We start from the raw sequence: 17,749 nt of genomic DNA, 5'->3' as shown, positions 1-17,749 counted from the left end.
GTGAGAAGCCAAAGGTATCCGTTAAAGCCCTGCGGGAGTTGAAACTGCAGTCTGCTGGTGGAGTGGGCGCCTGGGCGGTAATTGAAGTGTCCAGCAGGGGGCTGGCATTCTCTGTCTATAAGTAGCCCTAGTTCCTCTTCAGAGCCTCCGCTCAGCAGAGCTGCCGTTTGCTAGTGAAGCCAGTGACGTGCACAGCATCCTGCCTATAGGAGTTGAGGCTTTCTCAGTGCAGTTTTTTTCTACCCACTTTAAACCTTCAGGGTCTAAGTATCAGGAAAGACAGGAAATGCTGTGTGAAAATAGCAGACCAAAAGTTCTTAGTTAACTGCAGCAAGGGAGACTCGGATTGGAATGGAGGTAAAAAGAGCTGCTACAGAGTAGGTTTACTTCTGAGCCCTTTTTGGACTGAATTTAGAAATGTATTGCATTGTTCATGTGAAGACCAGAGCAGTACCAGCATCAAAATAGAGACAGAGAGTTTTGAATGCCATAGTCCATATGTACTCAGAGTATTTTTATTAAAAATAAAGAGCCTAGCAGAGACTTTGTCCTCACCTTCACCCAACTGCAAAATCAGAAGTTAAAGAATAGCGTCTGAGGGCACTTTTTAGGTGGGAAAGGATCTAGATGGCGGCTCTAAATGATTGCTTGCTTCAGAGCGTGTCCTGCAACATCTCCAATCACAGTGTGGATTTCCCCAAGAACGAGGACTGGTTCCACCAGGGGATCCTCTATGTTATCCCTGCAATTTATGGGGTCATCATTCTGATAGGCCTCATTGGCAACATCACCCTGATCAAGATCTTCTGTACCGTGAAGTCCATGCGAAATGTGCCAAACCTGTTCATCTCTAGTCTGGCACTGGGAGACCTGCTCCTCCTGGTAACGTGTGCTCCCGTGGATGCCAGCCGGTACCTGGCTGACAGATGGTTGTTTGGCAGGGTTGGCTGCAAGCTGATCCCCTTTATACAGCTTACTTCGGTGGGGGTGTCTGTCTTCACGCTCACGGCTCTCTCTGCAGACAGGTAAGTACCGGAGGAAAGTTACATTCTCTCTGAGGGTGGTGGGTGTTGAGGGGTAAATGAGCTACCAAGCTGGGACAGAGGAGCCATCTGCAGAAAGGGAAGTTTTACTCGAACTCAGATTCCCTTCCAGGCATATTTCTGTTCTGGGGATTACTTCTTGAGTTTTACCTGTTGGTTTAAGAAAGAAAAGTGAATGGATGGCAGGGAGAAAAGGGGGCAAGTGAGAAAAATAATCTCAGCATAAGATGGAGGTGCATTTTCTGGAGGCAAATCAGTTTAGCATGGCTTTTGCCTAACTTCTCCCTCCTGCAAAATTAATTGACCAGTGAGGGAAAAAAATCACAACTAACAGAGTTTCAGCCCAGGCAACTGTTTCCTAGAAGCAATTCAAAATCTTCAGAGAACAGAAAAGCCCCACTGCATTTCTAATTCAAAATATTCTTTCAGAAATGACCAACAGGAGAAAATAAGTGGCATTTCCTTGAAATTCATTTTCCTCAGTTGAACTTTCCCCACAGCTAATTTGTAGTTGGCTCTCTGTAACCGAACAGTTGTGTGCTGGTTTTTCTAAGAATCTCTTAAGTGAAATCAAGCATTATTGGATTTTTTTTCTTGAGAAAGCTCCATTCAAGTTTGATTTTGAATTTTAGTATCTTTGGTGATGTACTTCCATATGCAGTACCTTTGGAGTTGTTGGGTTTGAGGGGGTCAGTACAATGTTTTATTCTGGAAAATATACATATTTGTGAACTGCATTGCTTGTGTGAACTTGTTGCTTAACAATTTATTATTAAAAATCCATATTCATTCTTTGAATGCCTGCTTAAATTAACCAGTCAGAAAAATAACTGCAGGATGTTCACACAAGTTGCCGAATGCATCTTATGAACTTCTGAGCTCTAGAAACTGGACACTGTAATGAATAAACTTCAGACAGACACATCATAGACCAGATAGTCAAATTAAGGAAAATTGGTACAGTGAACCAAAGACTATAAATTTTTATTTTAAAATCAACTGTATGTTATGGTGTTAAAGATACATAAGGATTTGAAAGTGTACCAAGAAAGGCATAGAAGCAGCTCTTGAAAATTTATACTCTAAAGAAAATGTCCCACATTTTAATACATGTGTTGCTGGATTCTCATTTTGTAGAGGAACAAACAGTCCCCAGGTAATCTGGCTTTGTTGAGTAATGGACAAATAAGATAGTGTTATCAGTATTTGTAGACATGTGTTTATACTTAGCTGCCTGAAGTACAGTGCTCAGCACACTCCACATTTCCAAAGATTGAAAACTAACAGCCCAGAAAAGAGGTTTGCACATCACACTGGCTGGACAGGGTCTCGCCATTCCCGCTCCTCACCTCCACCTTCTTTGACCCTGAGCATTTGCCCACAAGGTACTAATGACCACAGGCAGTTTCAATTATTGATTCAGGGCAGGCAAACTTTGGAGCTGGCAGAAGGTCTGGGGCTCATTACCAATGGCCGAGGGCACTTCAGGATGAAGGGAATTTTCTTGATGGGAAGATGAGATTTTTTTCCGGGTTGAGTGCAGTGGTACAGATAGTGTTTACTGTCTTCTTGGTGGGTGGGGTGGGAGGGGGCAGAGAGGAAACTGAGGGCATGGGATGTAAAGATGTAGCTGCACAGAACCCCTCTCCAGAGTTTCAAAGCAGACCAAATTCACCACCTGCAAAAAGGCGCTTTCAAAAGCAGGGTTGCACGCTTTGTCAGCTCTAGTGTGTTCTCAGTGAGTTTATAGTTACTGTGCATCCTTCCTAAGTCCAGAAATTACTATGAGCTCCCATATAACTAACTTTTTGTGTTTTACTAAGGCTTAAAAAGGCTAGTGGATCACCTGAATCACAGGTAGTGCATCTAATCAATTCCAACAAAAATAGGGATCGAGCTACTTAAATAATGTAAGACTGTACTTATCTATTGAATTCACTTTTAAAAGATATTGGAGCTTTATAACAACCTCATGAAGTTGGCAGGGCAAACATATATATATCCACACAAACACAACATCTATTTTTTCCTCAATAAGGTATAATCTATATACAGTAAATTGAACAAGTGTACAGTTCAATATATTTTTACACATGTCTATATAACAACATAACCACCACCCAGATGAAGATATGGAACAGTTCCAGCACTCTAGGAGTTTCTTTTATGCTCCTTTCCAGATGATACCCACCCCTATAAAGAGGCGATCACCATTCTGAGTTTAATTATCATAGGTTATTTTTGCCAGTTCTTTAATCTCATATAAATGGAATCATACTTCTTATGCTTATGTTTGTAACAGTCATCATTCTTGGTGCACATAGCAGTGGTTGGTTCTTGTTTTAAAATTTTATCTTTATTTTTGAAAGTACTTGCCCCGTGAGCCTGGTTTGTTCTTTTTAATCATCATGTAGTATTCCATTGTACGAATATACTCCAGTTTATCCATTCTAATGCTGATGGACATTGAGTTGTTTCCAATTTGGGGTTGATAACAACCTGCTCTGGATATTCTTATTCATGCCTTTTGAGGTACATAAGTGTTTATTTCTCTTGGGTATATGCCTGGGAGTAGAACTGCTACATCATAAGGGTCATATACTTAGTGTTGTCAAAGAGTTTTCTAAAGTGGTAGTCTGTAGTGGATAAATTGGTAAAAGCATAAACCAAAAGACCCTCCAAACTGCATGATCATCACAATCATTTGGGAGCTTTAAAAATATACAGATTCTTAACTCCCATCCTAAATCTACTGAATCAGGGCTTCTGAGGTATGAACAGGCACAGCAATAATCGTCCGTCCCTGCCCCTTATAGGTTGACGAGCAATGCCAATACTCATCCCTACCTCCCTGCTGCAGTCCTCCAGGTGAACTCGAGTCTATGAAAAGAATAACATTTTTTTAGACAAGTTTATACTGCTGCCACTTTGTCAAAGGGAGTCTTCAACGTAGTCCCAGAAACCATAATTCTGGCTTTTGTATGGCCAACCAATTGCAGATTTGCATTCAACCCCTTTCATATTAGCCCCTGCCCTCCCTCTCCTTCCATGCTTTCTTCCCTTTACATACACACTGATGACCTCATACAAGGTGGTTACACTGAGTCCCTGGCTCTGCTTCCTTGCTTATGCTGTGTCTCACCCACTCTCCAGAATGCTTTCTCCTTTCCACTCCTCATCCCATGGAATGTGTGACTTGGAATGGGCATCGATAGCCCTGCACTTCAGGCTGTTATCTGCCATTACTCCCTGTAAGAGGGTGTCAGACCAAGCCTCATGGTGTGCTTTTTTTTAATCTGTCATTTTGCCTATCATTTAGAATCTGGCTCAAGCCTCCTCCTCAAAGCCCTAAGTTGGACAGTTCTAGCCCAGATTTCCTAACCCTCTTCTAAACATGAGACATTATCTGAGACATAAATTATCTTGTGACATCTTTCACCTTGCTGGTTTGAAATATTTCATTCATCTGTCTTTTCTTTAATCTCTTAGATATTCATTGCTTTAACTTTTCAAGTAGATTATTAACAATATCGAGGACAGAGATTTCTTATATATTCTTATATCTTACACAGTGCCTCACATGGTCCCTTGTACCAAATGGGTGGTCAATAATATTTATCAATTAAAATTATGGTTAATTAATACATGGTTTTATCTTCTCATTCTTATTATTCTTCCCCATTTTTTGGAATTTATCTGAAAGCATACTCTTCAAAATGTATCAGGCAGTCACCTGCTTCTTATTTGTTCCCCTCTGTTAAGCTCTCATTATTTGGGTAAATGAGAGAAAAGCTATTCTTTGTGAGTCAGGTGAATAGATTCAGGGAATAAATAGATGAGTGGATAGATGGAAAGATAAATAAATGGATGGGAAGGAGGATGGATGGATGGATGGATGGATGGATGGATGGATGGATGGATGGATGGGTGGATGGGCAGATGGTAAACAGGTGGTTTAATAGATAGGTGAATGGTTGGATGGATGGATATATTTTTTACATAATGGTCTTTCCTACTAGATGCCCATCTCTGTACTAGGTGCCTCAGTATTGTGTAAATGGAATTTAAGACCTGAATTGGACCCTCAGCAGGAAAAAGGTAAGTAGAGTTTGTGTTTTCTTTTCCAGTAAGTGTAAAGGTTAAAGCTGGATTTCATATTGACGGTATATAATGCCCAAGTTATGTGTGCCTGCTTCAGTATTATTACGCAGTGTTATTTCTGCTAGAATGGAGCTGGCAGAATGAATCCTAAGGACGGAGAGATGTAGCAGTTTCACTATAACATGGTCCTTGTTCAATCCCATGGAAGACTGTTCATAAGTTCCCCTTCCCTTGTGATTTGGAATGTGTAAAGAAAAAGGAAAGCATAACGTTTATGCAGACTTCTTGAAGTACAAATTCTTTGTGTTTATTGCCAGGAATTTTTGAGACAAAGTAGTGTTCAGCCTTCCCTGACACCTAGAGCTGCATGGTCCAACATGCTAGCCACTAGCCACATATAGTTATTTAAATTTAACCTAAATAAAACTAAAAATTCAGCTGTTTAGTCACACAAACCACATGTCAAGTGCTCAAGTGCTCAGTATCAGTAGGTGACTCTACTGGACAGTGCAGATACAGAACATTTCCATCATTGCAGAAAGTTCTATTGGACACTGCAGAAGAGAGTTTGCTCTATGCCTTGGGGTCCAAATCTCTTTCTCAAGGTCCATGATAGCTGCTCTCACTCATTGAGGGTGTCAGGAATTCCTCAGATAAACAAATATCAAATGCCTCCCAGGTGCACAGGCTCTTCCAGTCTTTAAAATATCTTCTATTGGAAGATACCCAAAAATGAAGAGAGAAAAAACCAGTCAACTCAATACAATCACCAGTCACAGGTTTGGGGAATTTAGGCATCCCATTAATGAGGTTTTGAGACCTTCTGAAGAATACATGTAGAGTTTGTTTTCTAGGTCTGCATTATGAACTTTCTGATCCTTCTATCCTCTTTGGCCAGGTCCTCTTGCACCTGCCAGTCTCCTCTCTCTTCTTCTCCTAAGACTCACCAGAACAAATATCCCTCTAGCTAAACTTTGCTTCTCATTGTCTGGCATATGTGCCACCTAACTTCTCCCTTCTGTGACTTCATTTCCCTCTCCCTGATGCCAGGCTTTATTCCTACCATCTATCCAAATCCTAGCAATCCTTCAAGGCTTACTTCAAATCCCTTCTCTTCTATGAAGCATTCCCTAATCTTTTCTTTCACTGATTTTTTCCCCTTCCCAAGATGTTTTTGTCTGTTCATTAAATACCGAATCTATCCTACCTTATATTACTAGGTCCTTTTTATAGATGTGTTTTCTACTTCCTTAATCATATGGAAAGCTCCATTGGGTCTCTGTCTTCTATGACACCCGGCCCATCTTACATCTAGTAAGAGGAAAATAAATACAGTTTGGTTGATGTTCAGCAGAAACAAAATGATAAAGTCCAATGGCTACAAATAAAGTTCAAACCCTTGTAAATGGTGTTCTGAAACTCAGTTTCCAATGGGGGGGGTGGTTCCCCACATCTCCAATAAGCAATGATCGGAACACCAGCTGGTTATCTGATAGTTCAACACAATTCTGACACAATCTGCCAGAGATAGTATCAGATTCCATGGGTTGAAGGCTTAGTCCTATAAGGCTGCAACACCTCCTCCCACCCCCCAACTTCAGACACCAGTCACAAGTCCAGATTGTTACCTATTCCTCTGACCAACTGGCTATATATCAAAGGCTCCCATCATCCTCTCTCCTTGGGTTCCATTAATTTGCTAGAATGGCTCACAGAACTCAGAGAAACATTTTCCTTACTAGATTACCAGTTTATTATAAAAAGATATAACTTAGGAACAGTCAGACGGAAGAGGTGAATAGGGCAATGTATGGTTAAAGGGCACAAAGCTTCTATAGGGTCTCCAGTGCACCACTCTGCCCACATCTTTGAGTGTTCACCAACCCAGAAGCTGTCCTTTTGAGTTTTTATGGAGGCTTCATTACATAGTCATGATTGATTAAATCACTGGCCATTAGCAACTGATGCAACCTCCAGCCCCTCTCCTCTTACTGGAGATTTGGGGGGGGGGGCGGGAGTAGGGGAGGGGGGTACTGAAAGTTTCAACCCTCCAATCACATGATTGGGTCTCCTTGTGACCAGTCCCCATCCTTCATTGCTTTCCAAAATTCACCTCATTAACATAACCAAAGACACCTTCATCACTCTCAACACTTAGGAAATTCCAAGAATTTTGTGAGCTGTCAGCTAGGAACAAAGACAAAATATATATGAGAAATATATTTTGGTCATCTTATAAATCCTAATATCACACCTCGTTTGACACAGATCAAAAGAGGTAATAGAATTTGGCCTTGTCACAACAAATTAAGAATAGAGTCAGACTAGAACCCTGCTCTCCTCATTCCAAGTCCCAGTTAGCTCCAAGGAGACTGGAAACTTCAGAAACCATCAAAACACAGAGTCTGGTTCTATTTCCCTTCTCTGGGCAGTGGGAGCTACTGATCCAAAGCCCACCTGTTTTGATGGAAGATATCCTGAGTGATTCTAAGGTGGTCCTTTCTAAGGTTCATCCAGTAATTTCAAAGGCTCTTTGGCTCTTCCAGAGGCCCGGCTTCACTAGTTTCATGGAGACTGATCCTTTCCCACAAGAAAGGACAATTTAATTTTTTGTCCCTCTGTTGGAGAGTGTATGTGAGCCACCAGTTCATAATTTCTCTATAGTATGATTTTTCTGAAGCATATGTTGTCTCCCCACAGTGATGGATCTGTCATAGCTGCTGGCAGACTCTGGGAGTGCTCAGAGGGCAGGTGCAATGGAAGTGGGGTTTCCCAGAAAGGCTCTTTTAACTGGAGCCTTTTCAACTTTGCTGTGGAGAGAAGGGCAGCAAAGAACTTTGACCTTGGCTCTCACACATTATCTTGTAGAGTGTTAGACTTTTATGTGATTAATTATCATTTCTGGTAACTCTATATGCATGGAAGCAAAAAAAAGCACAAACCTGATCATGAAACATAGACCATAGCCTGAAAGGACTCCCTGGTGAGGTTTTTTTGAACTGTGCTTGTCAATAACATCTTTAGAAAATAGACTAAATTTGCATTTTTGCACTTGTAAATCCTCCTGGTATGTAGGTTTTGCATAAATTCTCGCTTAAAACACGTTTTGCTGAATAAAAGACAAAAAATTTTCCATTTCTCTTTTTCTACCTCCCAAGGTATTTTTTTTATTACAGTCATCTTTTAAATTTTTGCTGCTACTTAAAATGCTTTGATTTTCTTCAAAACTGCTAAGAAGCTCCTGGCTCATTTTACACATTAAAGGTGACCTTCTGTAGGACGTCTTCATTGGCTACTCAATCCAAAGGAGTGACCAGCACTGTTTTATCGCCCAATTTCTTTTTTCAGGTTGACTGAGGTGTAATTTACATTCAGTAAATTTTTAGGTCTACATTTCTATGGGTCTTGACAAACTTATACAGTCACAAAAGCACTACCGCCACAATCAAGATACAGAACACTTTCATTATCCCCCAAATTCTCTCCTGTCCTTTGTTGTCTATCCCTTTCCTTCACCTCCAGTTTCTAATAATTTCTAGACTATCATATGAATAATATCATACAGTATGTGATTGAGTTTGGCTTCTTTCAACTCATGTTGTTGCACATATAAGTAGTTCATTCTCTTTTTATTGCTGAGTAGTATTCTATTGCATGGCTACACCACAGTTTGTTTATCTGTTCTTCAGTTAATGGACATTGGGGTTGGTTTCAGTTTTGGATGATTATGAATAAAGCTGTCATAAATATTCACATACAATTTTTGTATGGATGTATAGCTTTATTTCTCTTAGGTAAATATCATCCAGTATTATTTTCTTGAGAATTATTTTGTTCATTTGTTTGTTCACTTGTTTACTGTCTGTTTTCCACTACTAGAATACAATCTCTCCACAAATAGGAGGCTATTTCATTCATTATCACATTCTCTGACACTAGAACAGTTTCTAACCTGTAGTAGGTACCTAGTAAATGTTCATTGAATACATGAATGTGTTAGTGGCAATGTCAGCTCTTGGTTCTTGAGTTTGGCAAAGAAAGAATTCAGAGCCATGAACTCTAAAAGAGGAGGAAGTTTATTTAGCATGCAAACTGTAAGTACACTCAAAGAGAAGAATCGAGTGAGCTGCTCAGAGAGCTGCCTTGGCCTTTTAGAAAGAAAGTCACACAGGCAAAAGAAGTGAGCCAGCTGGGCTGTGTGGATTCAGGGGGAAAAAAGAAGGACCCTTGAAGACAGGTTTAGGGGTTTAGCCCAGGAAAAGCTGCCACTACCCGCTGCTCCCCTAATTGCAAGTCTCATGGGAACCCTTAGAGCTTAGGAAAAAGAAAGCAAAGATATGTGCCTGAAGAAAAAGTGTGGGCATGCTCTTAGAGAGAGTATGTCTGGGTCCTTTGTCTTAAGAGTTTTTATCTGTTTTCTAAAGGCAGGAATTTTAGGGGAAATCTCAGGGGAGGATCTCAATAGAATATTCATCAGCTTTGCAGGTGTGTCTTTTAATATGTTGATTCATCAAAATGAGCTTATAGGGTCAGTGTCCTTGTTTCTACTGATTGGTCAGTACTAGGGTAGGGGGTAGCCGATCATTGCATCTGGTCCTGATATCAGCCATGGCATCACTTCATCTGGTTTTGCTGCCTTTCTGGGCCTGGTGCTGAAACACAACTGAGGCCCACATGTTATTACTAGTTTGACCAAAACTCTGTCTCCGTTGTCAACAGACCTGACGCTTTGTTCTTAAGATTATTTAATGCTAATCAGAACCTCATTGTCCTGAGGGCTTAATGCTTAAGGGAGTGGGTGTGCAAGGGAGAAGGACGAGGGTGAGTCAGGGGCTGGATGAGGCCAGCTTGAATCAGCTATCTGTCTCAGTTTCCCCATTCTTTTGCCAGGGAATTTTCCTAGCTTCTTGCTATCCTGCCTCAAATGGATGGAGTAAAGGAATGAATGAATTCTGGCAGGTCCTGTTGTGCGAACCTGGAATATTGGGTTATGGTTTGTGCATCATATTTATCTCCTTTGATGGTTAACAGAGTGACTGCAGTAGGACAGCGATTTCAACCCTTGATGACAAAATCTTATCCAGGTTTCATGGGGACTGTTTGGAGAGTGATTTATAAGAAAAATAAATAAAATTATGAATACAAAGTTAGGTAGAGAAGTCAATGTTTTAAAATATTTAGAAATCGTATATTAGATTTACAAGTCACAATATGTTACAAATTTAAATAAGTTGATAAATTCCACAAACATCACAAAATCCAGAAAAACAACATGGTATCTAATAACTACCTGATGCACATCTGCCATGCTTGTTTTCTTAAACATTTGGCTTCTTCCTCACTTGTCTCCTCTTAAAATGACAATGGTTTAGAAATATCCTTTGCTATAGAGAAATTAGAAAGATAACTCAGTTTTTAAGGGCGTTTAAGGGCATAATTCCGTCATGTTTGATTAAAATTAGGTTATTAATGACAGGTTAGAAAAGTTTCTTTCAGTTTCATAACTCATTATTAGTAATGTCATATAAATGTTTAGGATTATTTGCGAAAGTCACTCTCAAGTTTCTTTCTTATATGAGCTGTAAAATTTCACAGCATTTCAAGTTTTCTTGTGCCTTGAGTAACCTTAAATATTTAATTGATGACGCCCATTAACCTATTTGCCATGGATGCCTTCACTTGAGTTTTAAGTTATCTTCATCAATGTTGGTATTTTTGTGGGTATACATGAATGACTTACACAAATATATTTGCTATTTGTAATTTGGCTACAGGTTCCTGTCCTGTAACACAGACATAAAAAACTCAATTTTGCTGATTTATTTGGATTTACATCTACTGTCTTTTTATTTGGTTTTTATTGTTCTCACCTGTTTCATACTCCTTTTTCCCTCCCTTCTTACCTTCTTTTAAATTAATTAAATATTTTAATTATTTTATTCCCCACTCCCTCACGAGCTTGTTAATTATACAAGCTCTTGTTACATTCTTTTAGGGGCTACTCTAGAGTTTACAACATGTATCCTTGACTTATTGGAATTTACTATAAATTGGAACTTTCCTACTTCCCAGACAATGTAAGGATAATAGGACACTAACTTCATTTTAATTCCCTCCTGCCGCTTTTTTGGTTATTGTTATTCTGTATTTTAATTCTCTCTATATTTTAAAACCTACAAGACATTATGTTTGTTTTTATATACTTTACATTTACTTACATATTTACGTTTAAATTTAGACTTATTCCTGTATTTACCTTTTCTGCTGCTCTCCATTCCTTCCTGTTTCTCTGGCTTCATCTGAGATCATTTTACTTCTACCCAAAGAATGCCCTTCAGTATTTCATTTAGTGTACATCCAAGGGAGATACATTTTCTGTTTTTGTCTGAAAATGTCTTTATTTCATGTAATTTGGGGGAAGATATTTTCACTGAGCATAGAATTCTAGGCTGGCATTCTTATCTTTCACACTTGGAAGTATTGTCCTCTGACTTCGGCAGTGAAGTCAGATGTCACTTTTATTGTTGCTCCTTTAAAATTATTGATTTTTTCTCTTTGACTGACTTAAAAAATTTTCTCTTTATCTTTGGCTTTCAGCAACATCACTATAATGCATTAGGTGTGGTTTTCTTTGTATTTTCCTGCTTGAGATTCATAACTTTTCTTAAATCTGTGGCTTGAAGATTTTAGACAATTTTGGAAAAGTTCTCAACCATCACAACTACAAATATTGCTTCTGTCCCATTCTCTTTTTCCTCTCCTTTATTCTGTCTGCATATAAAATGGAATAACTATAGGTTAACTTTCAGCTTTTCAAATCCCCCGCCCCCCCGTGGTTGTTTTTGCTTTATTGAGGCAGAAAATTTCATACTAGTGTCAAGCTTTTGTTACTGAAAACTATTTTAAGCACAATTTCATTTCACCATTTCACTGTGTCCCACAAATTTCCTACTCCTTTTTCTGTATTTTCCGTTCTTTTTTTCTCACTGTATTCAGTCTAGCCATTTTCAGCTCTCTAATCCTCTCTTTAGCTGTGTCTAGTCTGCTTCTGAAGCTTCCATTTAATTCTTAATTTCAGTTATAGTATACTGTAACTCTAGAATTTCCATTTGGTTCTATCTTGTCTTCTAATTTCTTGAATTAGTTCCAATATATTGTAAAATTCCTCTCTGGTAACCGTAATATGTGAAACCTCTCTAAGTCTGTTTTTATTATATATTTTCTTCTCTTGTTTTTTGGCCATTTAGTTTTGTCTCCTGGTATAAATGACAATTTTTGTTTGACTACCTGATTTTGAATATAAAGAACTGTAAATAATTTGAGGCTCTGGATAGTATTATCTTCCGGAAAAGATTAGCCTTTGCTTCTTTCAGTCAGTTGTGAGGTGTCTGTGTGTCTAACCCAATCAGGAACGGAACAGACTGGAGCTGGGCTTGGGTCTGTTTCTGGTTCACCCCTACTACTAGGATGTACTCCTTTGTGCATCTCATCTGAAAGCCTGGGTTGTTTACCTGGACTCTTCTCATTGGTTGGGCCTGACCTCCATTTATTGTCCCCCTTTATCCTAAAACTGTTAGAAGCTCTGCTCAGCACTCAGTTTCTGTGCTGCTGCTTGAAATTTGGGAAATGCCTTGAGGGGGAAATGATGCTGAATAACAGCTCCACCTCTCTGCATTTCCCTTCTCTCCAGGATTTTGGCCCCTCAATCCTTACTGCCTTAGTATTTCTCTGAGATTTTCAAAGAGGTTTTCTGGCTTTTCATTTCAGGAAAGTTGGTCAGCAACAAGCTAGTTTGCCATTATCTGAAGTGGAAAATCCTATGCCACCTCTCTTACAGGCCTGATCTGCTGCCCTCAAAGCTATCCACACCCTGCTCCTTTAGAGAGGGGTAAAGAACTACCTGGTCAGACCTGCAGGATCAGCTTTCAGAGCCTCAAATTATCTCAGCAATTTAGATTCAGAGGACTGAGCTCTGGCTAACCTCAAAGTGAGTAAGGCAGGAATCTCAACTGAGGCTTACAGCAGTGGACACTGCCAAGTGTTGTAGGTACATCAAAGTTCTGGGGTCTTTCAACTAGGCCAGAACTCTTAGCTCCAATAAGCAGGAGCTAGAGCTGACATTTAGTTACGCAGTGACTGATAACAGCTGAAATTTCATGGGAAGGAAAGAGCTAAAATGTTCCTACGGTACCTTTCTTTAAACTTCACTTCTTTATTATTCTTTTTTTAAATTGTATTGTCAGTTGGTCTGAACCTTTTGACCAGTGGTGACAGCTAAAGGTTACATAGGAGAGAAATAGGGGGAAAATGTGAAATGCAACACATAAAAAAAGTTTCTTTCCATGTGAGAATTTGCTGTGACAATTTGTCCATGTGATTCACTCATTTCTTGATGCTGTCTACGTATAAATAGAATAACTACAGGCAACTTTAAGCTTTTCAAGGTTTCCTTTTTCTCTTTGGTGGTGGTTTTTATTGTCAGGCAATTTCATGCCAGGGTGAGGCCTCTGTTATGAGAAATCCTTTAAACACAATTTAAGAACAATATAAAATTATGTAAAAACAAAATTACAATAGTTTCTTCATGAGAACATGTGGGAAATGCTTATTCCTTTTTAAACAAATGGTGATCAAAATAGATTAAGATTTTCATTATCTTTTCTTTTCCCCTTCCACTTTAAATGATTGGAAATATCACAGAAGAGTGGGATAATCAGTATTTGGCATCTTTTCTTTCCTATATTATCAACAGAGGTGAAATTGAAGGTTCAAAAGATGACTTAAGTAGTTTTATGCATTCTTTACTTGTTCTTTAAAAAGACATGAGAATCTGAAGTGCTAGAGTCAAATATAACTGAGGTGGGGATCCAGAAACCTAGGTTCTAGTCTTGGTTCTCAGCTAACCAGCTGTGGGACCTGTATGGGCACCAGTTTCCTCTTTAAGTTAAGGAAATGGGACTTGATGGCATCTAAATTTTATATTCCATAGTTATATATAAAACAGGTTTGTAATTAAACATGTACTCATATGTCTATACCATGCTAACAACCATTCATATACTGACCTAGCACCATTTATTCTAAGAGTACTTCACAAAGGGGAATATACATATGTAAGTATCATTTTATTGTTATTTAAGGGCTTTACCTGGTTATATCTCACCTCCCCAACCATACTTTAAATCCTTAATGGCCAGGGACTTTTATATCTATACTGCCAAGCAAAGCCTGAGATACTAAATTAGTACTGTGCTTAAATGTGCTTATAAATTGACTAAGGATCCTGAAAAATGTGTGTTTAATACTGGAAGTCCAATGGCAGATGTCAGCGGCCTAGTGTCTTCATTACCACAAATTAAAAAGCCTAACACGTGGTACTGTGAAATGTAAGATGGGCTTTCCTCCATTTAAAGAAGGAATCAACAGCTTTGGTGTGGACAGGCAGAGAACAACAGAAACGTCACTCATGGTTCACACATTCAGTGCACTTAAGTCAGAGACTGGTAAACTTTTTCTATAAAAGGACATAAAGAAAATATTTTTTGTTTCGTAGGTCATAAGGTCTCTATTGCAGCCACTTATCTCTACTATTATAGGGCTAAAGCAGCCATAGACTTTATATAAGCAGCTGGGGGTGGCTGTGTTCCAGTAAAACCTTATTTATGGGCACTGAAATGTGAATTTCATGTAATTTTTACATCACAAAATATTCTTCTTCTTTTGACCCCCCCCCCCAACCATTTAAAATGCAAAAACCATTCTCAGCTTGTGGGCCATAATGAAAACAGGCAGAGGGCCAGGTCTGGCCAGTGGGCCTTAGTTTGCTGTCCCTGATATTGAGGTGTGTACTGAGATGGTCATTTAGCAGTGAGAGTTTCCTATTTTAATGGAGTGGGACCTAGGGGAATCCATGAGCCCTGTCCAGTCAGCCTAGAGAGACTTCCTAGGGGATATGATCAATACGAATCATACAGCTGTGTGACACTTTAGGATATGAGGCACTGTCAACCATGCACATTAGCTTTTGAATCATCCAAAAGCTGAGTCAAGTCCACATCTTTAAGCAACGTGTCTCTTCCAGAATCCCCTGTGTCCTCTGTGATACTAACAGTTGTTTAAATGAAAAAAAAATGAGAGAGTTTTAAATCAAAGCTTAGCCTATTCCAGCTCCCATGGGTGATGGGCATGGGGACAGAGCCTTCCTGTAGCTCGTTGGGGGAGCAAAGATGTAAACAGATACTGCGTTTCTCATTACCTCCTCCCCATGTTTCACCGTCATGGTCATGCAGGAGGCTGCCTCTTCTAAGGTCTTTTCATTGTAGGCTCATGTAAGCAGATTACCTTAAAATTGTTAAAAAGAGGAATTATGCTCAGGGAAAATCAGTTCCTCAAGACCCCTGAGAATTCTTCTGGCCTTGAAATGGTTAGAGAAATAGGAAGTGTTTAGGCCATAGGAGATCTCTTGGGAAATGGCTAACCAGATGATGTCCAGAGTGATCTGGGGTAAGTAGGCATGAGAGGGATATTTGGCTAGGAGGGTGCAGGGGACAAATGGCTGATTTTGAGCATCTTGAGCCCTTTATCTGAAAATAAGACAAATTTGGTATATAGTTCTAGATTCTTAGTTTTAATTATATATTTGTTTAATAAATGAAATGGGCATAAAATGAATAAGACATAGGCCCTACTTTTAAGAAACTCAGAGTCCTGTGACCCAGGATACATGAACCTTTTTAATTTCCAGGATGGAATGATAGAAAATGTCACTGAGGGTCCAGGGCTTATGCTTCTTGACCTCCTTTGTATCTAGTACAGGACCATGCTTAAGACATGCTTTTGGTTGTTAGATGTGCTAGTTTTGGAGGAGTGGGGGTACTTTGCTTCATGTAAGCATGGTGTGTTTTCTGGAGCTAATCCTAGGAAGAATCTTTAAACGCACAGACGTTGCCCTCTAGTGACCACCAGGGCTCCTTGGAGCTGAATGGACATGGTGCCCAGAGAAGCCTGCTGGCATCTGCAGAGCGCCGCCTGCTGGCTTGAAGGTCATGGGCATCTGTGTGAGAAAGAAAAGCTTAGGCTACAGATCCTTAAAAAAAAAAAAGCTACAGAATTGTATGCTCTCAATTCTGTAAAAAAGACAAAGGAAAATTGGAAGGAAATATATCAAAACACCACACGTAGGACTTATAGGTGATTTTCTTCTTTTTTTGTTTTTAGAATTTTCTACTGTCTACATTTTTACAATGAGCTGTTAGCACTTTTGTTTTTTGACCTACAAAATATTTTTTAATGTTATTTTGTTTAAATTAACTCCATGTTACACTTCAGTTGCTTTAAACTATAAAACCTACTAAAAAACTGACAGATAAATGTAGTAAGTCTGAGCACAATTTCCTCATTTTATGCAATTGTCTACTATTTCTATGCATTTCTTCTGATTTTTTTTTTTCAATTACAGCTGACAGTATTATTTTGTATTAGTTTCAGGTGTACAACACAGTGGTTAGACAATCACATACTTTACAAAGTGTTCCCCCTGATATTTCCAGCACCCACCTGGCACCACACATAGTTATTACAATAGTATTGACTGTATTCCCTGTGCTGTACTTCACATCCCATGACTATTCTGTAACTACCGATCTGTACTTCTCAATCCCTTCACCTTTTTCACCCAGCCTCCCAACCCCCTTTCATCTGGAAACTCTGTCTGTTCTCTGTATCTGTGAATCAGTTTCTGGTTTATTTTTTAATTTATTTTATTGTGGAGAGTATTAGAGATGTCCCCTGTTTTCTCCCCTTTACCTCTCCCCCCGTCTCCCACCCCTCCCCAGGGCTTCACCTGTCTATCGTCTGTCCATGGGCTGTGAATATATGCTTATAAATTCTTTGGTCAGTCTCTTCCCACCCTCCTTTTCGCCTTCCCTCTGAGATCTGTCAGCCTGTCTCATGCTTCCGTGTCTGTGGACCTATCTTGTTGGTCAATTTATTTTGTTCCTTAGATTGCACTTATAAGTGAGACCATGTGATATTTGTCTTTCTCTGACTGGCTTATTTCACTTAGCATAACATTCTGTTTTGTTTGTTTATATTGTTTTTTACATTCCAAATAGCACTTTTATACTAAAATTTTTAATTGAAAAAAAAGTCATTCATAGTAACTAACTGCCTTTAGACTACCTTCCTTGTGTATGTCTTTGCTGACTCAAAGCAAAATTTTTCAATTGGCTCTTAAGATACCCTCAGAGTTGCATGGTGACAAATTTACAAACCCTTCCTTCCTTCCTTCCTTCTCTCTGTCTCTTTTTCTGAATTTTATTCTGGTAAAATATACATAACATAAAATTTATCATTTTTATCATTTTTAAGTTCAGATTTCAGTGGCATTAAGTACATTCATATTGTTGCACAGTCATCACCGAACATTCATCTCCAAAATATTTTTCAATTTCCCAGTCTGAACAATAACTCTGTTTTCTCTTTCTTGCTTCTTCCTTTCTTTTATTTACTAATTTTTAGAGGTGACATTTAGTAGAGCACTATTTATATGAGGATAAATCCAAAAGCATTCAGTTTGAAGGAATGCCTGAGTTTGAGACCTGATT

The 17,749-nt window shown here is 39.1% G+C and overlaps 1 protein-coding gene across 1 annotated transcript in view; it reads left to right on the top strand.

The window, feature by feature from the left end:
- Positions 1–286: 286 nt before the first annotated feature.
- GRPR (gastrin releasing peptide receptor) overlaps positions 287–17,749 on the top strand; it is a 35,211-nt gene continuing 17,748 nt past the window's right edge. The window contains exon 1 of the mRNA XM_081125091.1: positions 287–1,025. Within this exon, the coding sequence (XP_080981217.1) occupies positions 628–1,025 (398 nt within the window). The 5' untranslated portion in view covers positions 287–627. The remainder of the gene's footprint in view (positions 1,026–17,749) is intronic.

This window comes from Miniopterus schreibersii (assembly GCF_964146895.1).
Source record: "Miniopterus schreibersii genome assembly, chromosome: X".
Classification (NCBI taxonomy): Eukaryota; Metazoa; Chordata; class Mammalia; order Chiroptera; family Miniopteridae; genus Miniopterus; species Miniopterus schreibersii.
Note: the sequence above shows the minus strand (reverse complement) of the source record. Positions and strands in the feature narration are given on the sequence as shown.